We start from the raw sequence: 14286 nt of genomic DNA on the forward strand, positions 1-14286 counted from the left end.
TGGACAAGGAACTTAAATCTAAGACCTAAAACTATAAAAATTCTAGAAGATAACATTGGAAAAACCCTTCTAGATATGGGCTTAAGCAAGGATTTCATGGCCAAGAACCCAAAGCAAATGCAATAAAAACAAAGATAGATTGCCTGGACTTCATTAAATTAAAGAGCTTTTGCATGGCAAAAGAAACAGTCAGCTGGAGTAAACAGACAACCCACAGAGTGAGAAAAATAATCTTCACAATCTATACTTCTGACAAAGGACTAATATCCAGACTCCACAATGAACTCAAACAAATCAACAAGAAAAAAAAATCCCATCAAAAAGTGGGCTAAGGACTTGAATAGACAATTCTCAAAAGAAGATATACAAATTGAAAACAAACATGAAAAAATACTCATCATCACTAATAATCAGAGAAATGCAAATCAAAACCACAATGTGATACCACCTTACCTCTGCAAGAATGGCCATAATAAAAAAAAATAAAAAAATAGTAGATGTTGGCATGGATGCAATGAACAGGGAACACTTCTAGTCTGATGGTGGGAATGTAAACTGATACAATTACTATGGAAAATAGTGTGAAGATTCCTCAAAGAACTGAAATAAAACTACCATTTGATTCAATAATCCCACTACTGGGTATCTACCCAGAGGAAATTAAGTCATTATACAAAAAAGATACTTGCACACAGATGTTTATAGCAGTACAATTTGTAATTGCAAAAATGTGGAACTAACCCAAATGCCCATCAATCAATGAGTGGATAAAGAAACTGTGATATATATATACACACACACACATATGTATATCACAGTTATATATATATCACACATATATATGTGATATAGATACAGATATCTGTGATATAGATATAACATGTTATATCTATATCTATATATCTATATATATCTATAGTGTTATATATATATCTATATATATCTCCATACACACAATGGAATACTACTCAGCCATAAAAAGGAATGAATTAATGACATTTGCAGCGACCTGGATGAGACTGGAGACTATTATTCTAAGTGAAATAACTCATGAATGGAAAACCAAACATTATATGTTCTCACTCATATATGGGAGCTAAGCTATGACATGCAAAGGCATAAGAATGACACAATGAACTCTGGGGACCCACGTGGAAAGGGTGGAAAGGGGATGAGAGATAAAAGACTACAAACATGGTACAGTGTATACTGCTCGGGTGATGGGTGCACCAAAATCTCACAAATCACCACTAAAGAACTTACTCATGTAACTAAACACCACCTCTTCCCCAATAACCTATGTAAATTTAAAAAATAAAAAAAAAATAGCTAGTAATATTACAAAACACCCATATGGTGCAATGTTATACCATCACTCAATAGCATTTTCAGGGCCATTTGTCCTGTAGGTGTTAAATTTATTAAATACTTATTATAAGCCAAAAAAGTAAAACATGGCTTTTCTTTACTATTCAGACACTATAAGAAATTTTGAGGAACAAAGGAGATAGAGATGATGATAAGTGAGGTTGACAGAATTGGTAGGGGGAAGTGATCTTAGAAGAAATTTAAGACAGTTTAGAATAACAACACCCAAAGAGTGTAAGAAGTTTGGAGAAGCCTTATTGGAAGAGGGAATTAGAACACCTGGAGAAACATACAGTAAGGAGTGATGAAGGTCTACTGAAATGATGAGCTGGAGGAGTGGGAGGGTGAACGTTTCTTGTAAAACACTAAAACATCATTCTGGGCCTCTTTTTCCTGTTCCCAGAGGTAACTCATATCATACCTTTGTCTATAAATTTACAAGTCTATCAAACCTTTGTCTATGAATTTACAGGCCTATTAGATCTTTGTCTATTAATCCACATACTTAGTCATTTTAGCCTTATTAATTTGTGTTTTTAAAGTTTATATCAAATTGGTTTCAAACTGTACATGCTATTCCACAACTTGTTCTTAGTAACACTGCTTAATAGTTTCATTTTAAGTGTGGTGCTTACAAAAGGTTCTAGTACCAAATTACAAAGAGTTTCTTTCTATCCCTGGAATGTTCTGTTCTGCACTCCCCACCATTCCACTCTCCTGTCCCTAAGCAGCCCCCACTTTGGTCCATATTGAATGTATCAAACATTTCTTTTTCACATTTGTTGCAATCATCAAAAAAGTCAGAGAGTGCTCAGAAAAAGAGAAACAGAGATAGTGGGCCCTGGCTGGTCAAAGGCCCCAGAGACGGACCTAGAAAATGTTCAATAAAGCGCTGTCACTGAACTGGACCCACACAGGACAGGATCTGGGCACCCTGTATCGATAGCAATGCCATCCTGGCCAGTCTCAGGCACCAAAGAGGAACTTAAAACTTTTGGAAAAAGATTCCCCCAAATATGGTAACCCTGAGCTCCAGCTTTCCCGCTTCCTATGGAGTTGACCAGAATCCCGGAGGAACTCGACAGTTAAGCCTATAAAGCCAGACCCACTGCTCTAATTTCAGAGAGTGGTCTGGCAAGCACACCACTCTGGCTAGCTGGCTTTTTTGTTTGTTTGTTTCCTGCATGGTGTGGAAGATTGGTACAACAGAATGTACCAATGGTGCAGGCACATCGATGTGTTGTGCGTGCACACGTGTGTGTGTGTAAAATGTTGTTTTCATATAATATTGGAAGGTACATGATATGATATCAACATGATTTATCATGGGGATATTAAGATTGATCACTTGGTTAAGGTGGTGTTTGCCAGGTTTCTCTACTGTAAAGTTATCACTTTTCTCTTTTCACACTCTATTTTTTGGAAGTGAGTCATGAAATCCAGCCCACACTGAAAGACAGGGAGAAGGATAAGTTCCTGAAAGGGTGAGTAGCGACATGTCTTATTAATATTTTTGTAAGAAAGATTTGTTATTTAATTGTTCATTTATGCCAGTATAAATTCATATATATATTCATTATATACTTTGGGTTAAAATTCAATGCCACATTATTTAGTTGCTCAAACTATCCCAGCTTTGGCCTTTGGGGATCTTTTTCGGTTGGCTCCCCTATCCCTTTGACATGTCTCTATACTTTGTTTTCTTTCTGGCACTGCAAGCTGCCTCAGGCTCGTCTTATATTTCACTTTCCCAGCCCTAGAAATGGCCATTTCTTAAGGAAGGCCTGGTTCTCTTCATTAGAGAATGGTTTTACAAAGATCTGAGTGCTGGGTATTCTCATTGCTCATGGGATATCACTGCTTCTAGACCATTTCAGGGAACAGAGCTAAGAAAGGTAGGTATGAATACTAATATTCATATCTTCATTTGAATACACACACATACATAACTAATTATTTCTGTGTCTATGTAGCTACCTTTCTGGTTAATGATGAGTGCATACTGATGTCTCTGACTCTAATCCAGAACCACAGGACTTATTCTAGGCTTCCCCCTTGCCTCGATGACAGCAAAAATCTTCTCTTCCACTGTCTAGCCTTCACCTACCCATTTGTTCCACCTCAGGATGCATGTAAAGGAGTTTCAGAGTTATAAACCCATTCCTCCATGAAAGTCAAATTTACTAACTAGAGTGCAGTATTTATGTACTGTTCCTTTTGTCTTTAGCCATACCATTTCCAGTCAAAACATGATTCTCCAAAGTCATGTAGGTCAGCTCCATTTTCACCCTACCATATTCTGTGAAGTTATGACAGGTGACTTTGGGTGGCTCATTCACACTGAACACAAGATAAGTTTAGGGCTCTGGCCTTTGACTTGCCTTTGGGCTTGAGCTGTATGTGTGGGCCACTCAGCAGCTCTTTCCACCTAAGTAACCTTTGCCTGCAATTCATAAAGGTAGCAGCAGTGGTGACAGGTATCCTTTACCCAGTGCGTTCTCTGCCACAGGTACCCAGGGTGGTCACTCCATTTCTCTACAGACTCCACATCAATTGTCATGCAGTCTTTGAGGGTGACCATACCTATCTCTTCCAAGGACTTTGAAGATCATGGGTCTGCAATGTCAGTGGACCCTTCCAGTGGATGTCCTCCTTACCTCTATCGACGTGCTTACATTATGCTTCCCTGGGTTGGTTTTAAAGTCCTGCCAAACATTTCTTGGAGGAATGTGAACACTCTTTTTGTTTCATCTTAGGCCCCTCACTTATTCTTTCTGTTGGTGGTTGTGTGTGGAAGGCAGGGGTGTTAAGTAACATTAAAATAGGTCACATTGTAGAAATACTGTGATCACATATTAAGAGTTTAGGAGAAGATGTGGTCAAAAGATGTTTTGTTCTGTTTATGTTAAGAAAGTCTGAGTAGTAAATTTAACATGACAGAGATTTGCATTTGTGCTTGTTATCAGTAAAACACAAGAGTCACTGGAAGCCAGAATTGAGGATGACATGATGGATGATGCAGCATCATAAGTAATGATGTAACCAGTTTTAAATTAAATAAATGGTAATAGAGAACTGTAGAGGCAAGAAGATTTATTTGTTTCAGTAAGAACAACCTCCAAAGAGACATTGTGTCTTGAGTAATAACAGCATTGCTACTTTTTTTTTGAGATGGGAGATAGAGAGTTAGCCAGGAATGAAATGCATTTAACAATAAAGAAGATAGTACCAACAGGGTATGGTACCTGGACCTGCACAGGAACAGATGGTGCGTGAACATTAAGAAGGATCTTCACGCGCACCGATTGAACAATAAGCAACTATGTCAGTCTGGCTTCTATACTCATTATTCTAAATTTTAATAGATTAAATTAATATACTTTACATGAGTGCATGCTGGTGTTGCATAAATCAGAGGGCACTATTAATGTAAAATAAAATGTGAAGGGTGCCTCCTGGAATTTAGCAACATGGGCTATTTTTATTACTATTATTAGCATTTTAGGGATTTGGTTTATGAAAGCGCAGCTGAGATTGTGATAAGACAGCTACTTTGTGACAGATGTGCTGGATACATGGAAACTACATGTGGAAGCCCATCATTCCACTTTTCCCTTCTGACCTAACAAGTATCTTTGCTCTTCTTAATTACTTTACAAAGTCCAGACCTGACTACCCTTCCAATCTCTTTTTTCTTCCTGCCTTCAATGCCCTAATCAGTTTGGACTTCATACTATTCATTAGCACACCATGCTTTTCATGACTCCCTACATGGATTCCTATTATCTGGAATGTCTTTCTTTCTCTTTTTTATCTGTTTATCCAGCTGAAAGGTTACCTTCTTTGAGGAAACTTTTCTGAATAGAGTTGGTCATTTCTTTCCTGATGGTCCTTCACTCTTTGAACCTGACATATTATAGCACTCACATTCTTTTTTAAACATTCATACTAATATCCACATTTATATTTTATTATAATTATTGTAGATTTTATAGCTACTTTAAATATAAACAATCTGAATTTGAACACACAAGGTTCTGATCCCTGAAAGCTGACTCGTTTAATGGTATCTGTTCATTACATATCTCTCTCTTCAACTAGATAGTGTTTCTCATCAGAAGGAATTAGAAGTCCATGTATCTCCCCTGGTACTTAGTGTAACCTGGTACATAGTGAGTATGCAATTAAATTAGATGAATAAATTAATTTATACCATGGGCTTTAAATATTCAAAACTACAAATCACAGAATCCTGACTTACAGTAATTTCCTGGACTTCCAAAATAGCATATATAGTATATCGAATTTTATAAATATTTGAATCATGAATATTTGCACTTTAAGAAAATAACCATGATTCATTTTATTTTTAAATTTTATTTAAAATGTGAATAATAAAAATTTTCCCAAATTATGAAGCATCAAGAACTGCACATCCAAAAGTGGCAGACTTAGCAATGTCTCATATGGTGGTGTCGCTTTTGTATCACTTTAATTGGTTTAGAATTATCCAAATTATCTCTCTCCTGTGAGTAACTGATGAATAAATATATGAATACATGGGTGGCACCAAAAAAGAACTTTGACATTTTGAGATTTATCGTTTGGGAAAGGTAGAATCTTCTGACCAATGAAATATTTTATGTTAATTAAATGTTATGTGTGATGGTTGATATACAGGGAGAGTAATAGTCATTTGCCCATTTTACTTAATTCATGTGTATGCTGTGTAATGTCTTCAACACTAGAGTATGAAGCAGTTACTTGGACAATATCTGAAAAATACTGCATACAAATGAACAAATTACTTTTCTATATTTACTATCTCCACTCAGGTCTCACTGAGTTCTTTTTGTTGCAAAAATCTTTATTCATTCGGTCAATTGATATATGTGCTCTGGAGACTGGTTTCTTAAAACCCCAGCTAAGAGTCTCAAGGGAAGAATTGAAATAAGGAACTATTTGAAATCAGAATTGAAATAAGCGATGTTGTAAATACCAAACATCGGGAGTCCATCCTGCTTGTGTGGGGAGAGGTCCTCATCTACCTTAGGTAGAGTAATTTGGTTGGTGACTTGAAGAGCCATCCAGTTGAGTATTAGGAATCACAAATATCTTCAAGTGATGGAAGAGGACACCTGCAAGGCACACACATGCTCCCAAGCTTCCAGTGAGGTTAGCCCATGTCTTTGGGCTTGGCACTGGGACATTAGAGCAGAGGCTACAAAGGAGCAGAGCACAGAGTTTAGCTCCAATGGCTGCCATGAAAAATATGTGCCAAAATAAGGATGCTTTGCACTATAGGAAAGATGATCTCTTGGTTTTAAAAACTGTAATAGAAAAAAAATTGTAGAACACCACAAACAACACCCAAATACTAGCTCTACTTATTCTTTCCATTGCCTGAAGGATTGGCTCTTCTATACTCAGGACAGTCTTGGATGATACAGCTGGCCTACCTAACTTTGTGATGGGGCAGACAACAGATGCCTTGTTTGGACAATACTGACTCAATGCAAAGATGACCAGGAGGCATTGAGAATGGCAGTGGAGATTTCTTCTGACCTAGCTTCTGACTTTGTTTAATGACAGAAATTGTGAGGCCACAGTAAAATCCACTCACAAATTTCTTACATCCCACAGAATACAAGAGAGCACATATGTTCTTATTCTTTTTTAGGAACATCAAAAATAAGAGCATTTCTCTAAATAAAACAGAACTTGTTTAGAAATAGATAGTCTATCTTCTGGGAAGTGGCATGACTTGTTTAAGAATAATAAATAATAATTCTAGTTTTATTCTATATATTTTCTATCATAAGAATATATATTGACAGTTCTCTCTCTCTCTCTCTGTGTGTGTGTGTGTGTGTGTGTGTGTGTGTGTGTGTGTGTGTGTGTTTGTCTGTCTTAGTCTTCTCAAGCTGTCAAAACAAAATACCATAGCCTGGGTGACTTAAACAACATCATTTATTTTCTCATAGTTCTGGAGGCTGGAAAGTTTATCATCAAGATTCTGGCAGAGTTTAGTTTCTGGTGAGGACTCTATTCCAGGCCTATAGTTGACTGCCTTCATGCTATGTCCTCATATAGCAGAGAAAGCAAGCAAGCTCTTTGACATTATAGGAGTAGCAATCTCATCATGAGGCTCCTGCTCTCATGATCTCATCAAACCTAATTACCTCCTAATGACTCCATCTACAAGTATCATCACATTGGGGGTTAGGACTTCAACATATGAATTTGGTAAGGGGAAGTGAGAGACACAAACGTCTAGTCCATAGCAGACAGTGAAATCTCTTGACCAAGTAAGGGATTTTTTCTGAAACTTCTATAACAACGAGCCATCACTCAACCTTGTGAAATGCTATAGTTTGAATGTATGTGTCACTCCAGAATTCACAAGTCAGAACATAATATCCAGTGTGATAGTAGTAAGAGGTGGGGCCTTTTGAGACGTGATTAATCCACCCTCATGGTTGGATTAATGCTTTTATGAAAGAAGCTGAAGGGTGCCCTAGTGCCCTTTTGGCATTCCCTTCCTTCTGTGCCTTGTGGGGACACCTAGATGAGAAACAGTCCTCACCAGGCACAGAACCTATTGGTGCCTGAATCTTAGACTTCCTGTTCTCTGGAACTGTGAGAAATACATTGCTGTTGTTTTCAACTTACCCAGTTTCAAGTGTTTTGTTATGGCATCACAAATGATCTAATGGACTAAGACATTAAGAAAAGGGAGTATTCGGCCGGGCGCGGTGGCTCAAGCCTGTAATCCCAGCACTCTGGGAGGCCGAGACGGGCGGATCACGAGGTCAGGAGATCAAGACCATCCTGGCTAATACGGTGAAACCCCGTCTCTACTAAAAAAATACAAAAAACTAGCCGGGCGAGGTGGCGGACGCCTGTAGTCCCAGCTACTCGGGAGGCTGAGGCAGGAGAATGGCGCAAACCCGGGAGGCGGAGCTTGCAGTGAGCTGAGATCCGGCCACTGCACTCCAACCCGGGCGACAGAGCGAGACTCCATCTCAAAAAAAAAAAAAAAAAAAAAAAAAGAAAAGGGAGTATTCATATTCAGCAATGATGCTGATGATGGTAGATGGCCATGGACCCCCTTTGTTGTTTCTCATACCCTGTCATTGCTATAGAAGCTGGGAAGAGAAGGAGTCCATATGAAAAAGTCATTACAAAATGAAGATTTAGAAGTGTTATTTTCTGTCCAAATTATTGTTCTAGGAGATGCTTTAAAAGTGTGTTTCTCTCAAGTAGTTGACAGTCTATTTGAGCATGTGGAGCAGTTAGGCTGTTTTAAGGAGCTATGCCCAGCCTAGCATAGGCAACCAACATACAGAAGAAGAAATGCTGTTAATGGAACATAGATTTTTCAGTTGGCCCTTGACTTACTTTGTTCTATCTCTGCAAGACCCGTATTGATGTCATAATTCACCTTGCTGAACTTGAGGCACTTCTATCCTTTTAAGTTTAGGAGGCAAGATCGGTTGCCTCATCTGACTGACTCCTTTGAGTTTGTTCCTGTGTGGGAGGGAGAAAAAAATGTGTTTTTTTCCCTTTACAAACCAGGGACAAGATTCCTTTGATAAAGGGAAATAGTCTTCTTTTTTAAGCAAATACTTTTTTTATTTATAAGTAAAATAACTTTTGGGGGGCAGCAAATGGGAAAGGTGAAGTCTCGTACTCTAGAGCATGATTCAGATAGATAGGCACAAATTAAACAAAGGGAGTGATAGTTTGTTCTGCCTAAAAAGAGTAATAAGAGGGGAATATAGAAACTGGGGCTGGATGGGAAGATATTAAGAAAGAAGAGGGCGAGAGAGCAAGCAAGAAGGAGGTCGGTCAGGGCTCTACAAGAAGAGAGTCAGGTGGTGTTGACACGAGTGGAAAAGATCCTTTTATGTTTTATGTCTAGTTCCTTGATACAAACTTGTGGTGGGGGTTTTTTGAAAAAGTGATTGGCGGCGATCTGACCTGGGGGTTAGGGCAGGGAGGAAACAGCATGTAAAGGAGAAAAGACAGAGTATTTGGTAAACAGAATTTAACAGCAATAGGAAATAAGAACCAATGATGCCAAGGATAAATGCAGTCCTTACTCCCGTATCACTGAATTCTTGGAAATATGGGGGTAGAGGTGGTGATGGTAATTCTGTTTTCTCCCCATAGGTAGGAAGAGCATTGGGCTAAATGTGCTTTCTCTCTCTCCCTCTCCTTTCTTAAGTATTAAGGGACAGACTATGGGCTGGAGGACTTTGAGGATGTCCATCTCATGACATTTTAGTTATATCTGTTCTATGGGGCTTATTTTAAGCTCTGCCACTTGCAACAGGGTTCACTGACTTTCTCCCAAGACCTTAGGTACTGTCCTCTTTTCAGATCTGTTTTGGTGCCTCTGGGTCTTGAATATCTGAGAAAATATAAATATAAACATTTCAATAATTTTCTGTGGTGAGACGAGTATGAGAGATGTGTTATTCATTTGTATCAATGAATGAATGAGGACAATTAGTGCATAAATCCTGAGTACAACAATCTGGGGGTAGGGGTGGTACCATTCAATTTCTATTTATAAAGCTATTTATTTCTATTTATTTATGCTGGTGACAAATGTTTTGTTTAGGACCACAGGAATCACAAAGATGAGTTTTTGAATTTAAGAAGTTAATGGTCCAGGAATAATTACATAGCTTACAAATGACTATGATATACCATCAACAAGAGGTTTCATGAAAAAAATCATCTGAAAGGTTTAATAAGTTGTCAAAGGTGAGAGGGCTCTTCTCTAGCTAGGGACTAATCAGAAATACATTCATGGATAATTATTTGAATAGACAGACCTTAAGGGTTGGGTACTTTTTTTCAAGCATTGATGGAGAAGGAGAGTGGAGATTTGAAAACATTTTCAACCAACCAACCACCCAATCCAACAAACAAAAAATGAAAAGGATCTCAGAAACAGTGAGGAAAGAGAAGGAATTTTCTCACAACCCACATGTATACCTCAACTGCTCTGAAGAAGAATATATCTAATATTTAACACTAACATCATGCTAACAATGATAATAATTACTTTCATTTTTTAATGTCTGTAGGTACCAGGCAGTTAGAAGATATTATTCCATTTATTATCAAAATAAACTTCAGGGGATAGATCATTTTCATGATATATGAGAAAAATTAAAAATCAGGTTAAATTATTTGCCTAATGTCATATAGCTAATAATTGACCATAAGACAATTAGATTTGAATTAGTTTTGCATCTTTCTAATACCAAAGTTCAGTTTACTGTTCCATGTTGCTTCTGAGTCTTTTCACAGACGTATGAAAAAGTAAGCGGAATCAGAATTACATCAATGCAAAAGCATTGCCGTGAACTCTGTACTTAGGACTTTCAGCAATAACACATATAGATTGAGGATTGTTTGCCGTTAGTATACAAACTCTGGTACAAAGCTCCTCTTTATTGCTTGTCTTGGAAAATTTGCTATTCTTCATGGTTTCTCTTTTCACTACTATCTTTTTTTCTCAACCACTCACAGGGCTACAATAATTGTCTATGAACTTATGATTCTGAAATATCTATCTCTAGCCTCAATCTTGTTCCAGAAGATAAAAAGTAGCATTCAAATGCACATCAACCTCTCCACTTGGAGGGCTTAAAGACGTTTCAAAATGCAAACCCAGGAGTTTTGCCTAGAATGCTTCCTAAAATGTGTCCTGTAGCACATAGAGTCCTCTTGTTCCTTAAAATTTAATTACATTGAGCCCAGTGCTCATCCCACCTATGGGGAGATGAGAGTGAAAAGGGAGCCTGATTAATAATTACACTAAGTCAATAGGCATAGAGCCAGCACTGTTTGGGTAAACTGGTCACTTTATCTTAAACCCAATATATCCAAAACTGAACATGTACTTAGTTACTAAGTCTTTGACTTTATCTCATTCATACCGCTCAGCTTTATCCAGCCCACTTATTTGACAGTATTATTGCGAAAACTTCCTAACTGGTCTCCTTATCATAGTCTTATCCCCTTTTGAAACAAAAGAGACAGTTTCAAAGTACAAATATGATTTTTATTAGTTCCCTTTTGTTGTCCATAATAGCCCCTGCCAACTTTGCCAGGAATTCCCAATATCTAGTATGTTATATTAAACTTTGTGCCTCTTTGAAACTGCATTTTCTCTCATTCCTTAAGTGTGCATTGTTCTCCCTTACCAGTTGGCTTTTCCACTGCCTTTTACATTTTCCTGGAACACTATATCCTCCCTTTTTATTTGACTCACCTCTAATTTTCTTTCAGATCTCCACTAAGATGTTACTTCCTCTAGAAAGCCTGACCTGACCCCTCTAAAGATGCCCGGAGTTCCTCTTTTCATTCTACTTATCACAGCATCCATCACACCATGTTGTGATTACTGATATTATTGTCTGTTTCTCTGATTAGGCAGTAAGCTCAACAAGAGCTAGATGGTGCCTGTCTCTTGTTGCTCATTATTCCCATCCAAAAACAGTGCGTGGAGTGCAGACTTAACATTTTGTTGGACGAATAAATAAAATCCCATCTATCGAGTGCTACTTTGTGCAAGACCCGGTTCTGAGGCAATTATATTTATTGATGAATTTAATTCTCATTTAACCACGAAGGAGGTACCATCACATCCTCATTTTATAGATGATAAAGATAAAGCCCAGAGAAATTAATGAACTCGCCCAAAGTCATGTAACTAAGTGACAGGGCAAAAATTCAAACTGGTCCCCAACTTTACATGATTAATACTGTGCTATACTGCCTCTCTGATCATATGGCATGGAATGGCAGACATCTGCTCCATAAGGCAGAATATGGAAGGAGATTGGAGGACGACACAAATGCAGCATAATATCAGAGGAAAAGTCCAAATAGGACCTGGACTGATAGAAAAGTTGTTACTCCTGGTGTAGTCTCATCAACATCTTGATGAACTGGTGGCTGACACAACACACATTGGCTTGATGTGTACATATTATTTGTAGTTATGTGTCTATTTATATATATATATATTTGTAATATTGAAATAGTCATAATTTAGTAAACGCCTACCGTTTGCCAGGCATTTTTACATTTGTCCCCTCTAATCTTTTGATGAGATGATCAGATTGGATTACTTGGCCTTGAAGATTATATTTATATATCTATATCTATATCTATATCTATATGTATCAGAAAACCTGAAATATGTTTTGTAAAGTTATAAAGGTTTCAGATGTTATGGAATCTGGGATTTGCCAAATGTAACCCCTTTCTCTACGTTAAACCCATGGTTGGAGCAAATACATTTATTATTCATTCAGCAAATGTTGCTGAGTCCTGACTATGAACCAGGCACTGTGAAAGGCTTTGGGAGATTTTGCCCATGCTTGGGCAAGCTTATGTAGTTTGCTTCATAAAACTCCATTTCAGTTCTTCATAACTAATACTTCGTGACTATTGCTTTTCAGGTATTCCTTCCTAATAAATACTTTGGCTTTCATGTATTTGAGTGAAGTCCCCCTTGAGGAGGAGTGGAAGGACTGCACTTTGTAAATACTATCCTGGAATCCAAATGGATAGACAAGGATGGTGCTACCTCTTCCTGGAGAGTACGTGAGCAAGGCCTGTTTTGTTAACATGTTCCTTAGCACACAAAACCTAGGAGAGCCATACATAGCAGAAAATGAGAAAAACCTAAGAAATGAATGGGAATTTTACTCGATTAGCATGGAAGACCTTGTTTATACTATGATAAATGTTTGTATTTGCTGGAAGTGCTACTGATGGTAAACCCTTTTTGTTTAAATGTGTGCCCTAGTAGCTTGCAGTATGATCTATTTTTTGAGTACTGTACTTACCTTATTTAAAAATTTATGTTTAAAGTTGCATACTGCTCTTTCACTGAAGAAGTTTTGAGAGAGAGATAGAATTAAATTCACTTACCTTACCATCTAGAGAAACCCGATGTTAAAACTTTGCTGTCCATTATTTCTTTTATTCAACACTTTTTTTAGAGGGTGGGAGGAGTAAAGAGGAGGTACAAAGATACACAAATGAGACCCCTCTCTATATATTGTTTTGTCCTGTTTTTCAGTTAGCAATATATTATGAGCACATTTCCATTTCATTAAATATTCTTCCACAAAGTTATTTTGATGGCTGTATATCATCTTACTTTATGAATGTACCATAGTAATTTATTTCCTGGTGTGGGTCATTTGGTTTTATAATCTTACCTTTAGAATAATGAAACACCTATGAAGCTTTAGAAAATACTGGTGCCTGGGTCCCAACTCCACAGATTCTGATTTAACTGGTCTGGGTTACAGACTAGGCACTGGGAATTCAAAAAGTTCCCCCAGTGATTCTAATGTGTAACCAAGATTGGGAACCCTCATAGACATGGATGATAGGAGGTGAACCACTATTAGCATCCATCATTTAGTATTAATATCATCATCTTGAGTTGCTAAGTGAATGGTGCAGCTGACCCACTTCATAAAGACACATGTGCAAATAAAATTATTATAGGACTTGGTTTATTAGGGCTTGTGCTCTAAGTTTTCTATGTTAAGTCATACATCACATACTAAATACTTTAAAATGTACCTTATTGACATACATATTAAGTGAAAAGTGTTTTTGAGCTAAACAGTGACAGCATAATTATCAAGCAATGATAATTTGAAATGAATTTATTATTCTGCAACTTAGGGACAAGTCATCTCTTTGAATTATCCGTAGCTTGAGAATATTTGTTATATTTGCAAAATGAAGAGTCTGAATTGGTCAGACCATGTCTTGTGTGCCTGGCATATAATAGACATTTGATAGTTTTAAAGAATTAATGTATTAGATGAATTGCATACCAAATCTGATGTCTTTTCTTTATGGCTT

General features: G+C 37.4%; 1 protein-coding gene across 1 annotated transcript in view; it reads left to right on the forward strand.

Annotated features, from left to right (window-relative positions):
- Nucleotides 1-1050: 1050 nt before the first annotated feature.
- The window catches only part of AFP (alpha fetoprotein), a 32568-nt gene continuing 19332 nt past the window's right edge, over nucleotides 1051-14286 (forward strand). Inside the window, exons 1-2 of the mRNA XM_031664491.1 lie at nucleotides 1051-2852; nucleotides 12858-12998. Of these exons, the coding sequence (XP_031520351.1) occupies nucleotides 12962-12998 (37 nt within the window). The 5' untranslated portion in view covers nucleotides 1051-2852; nucleotides 12858-12961. The remainder of the gene's footprint in view (nucleotides 2853-12857; nucleotides 12999-14286) is intronic.

The sequence above is a fragment of the Papio anubis genome, chromosome 3 (genome assembly GCF_008728515.1).
Source record: "Papio anubis isolate 15944 chromosome 3, Panubis1.0, whole genome shotgun sequence".
NCBI classification, from domain to species: Eukaryota; Metazoa; Chordata; class Mammalia; order Primates; family Cercopithecidae; genus Papio; species Papio anubis.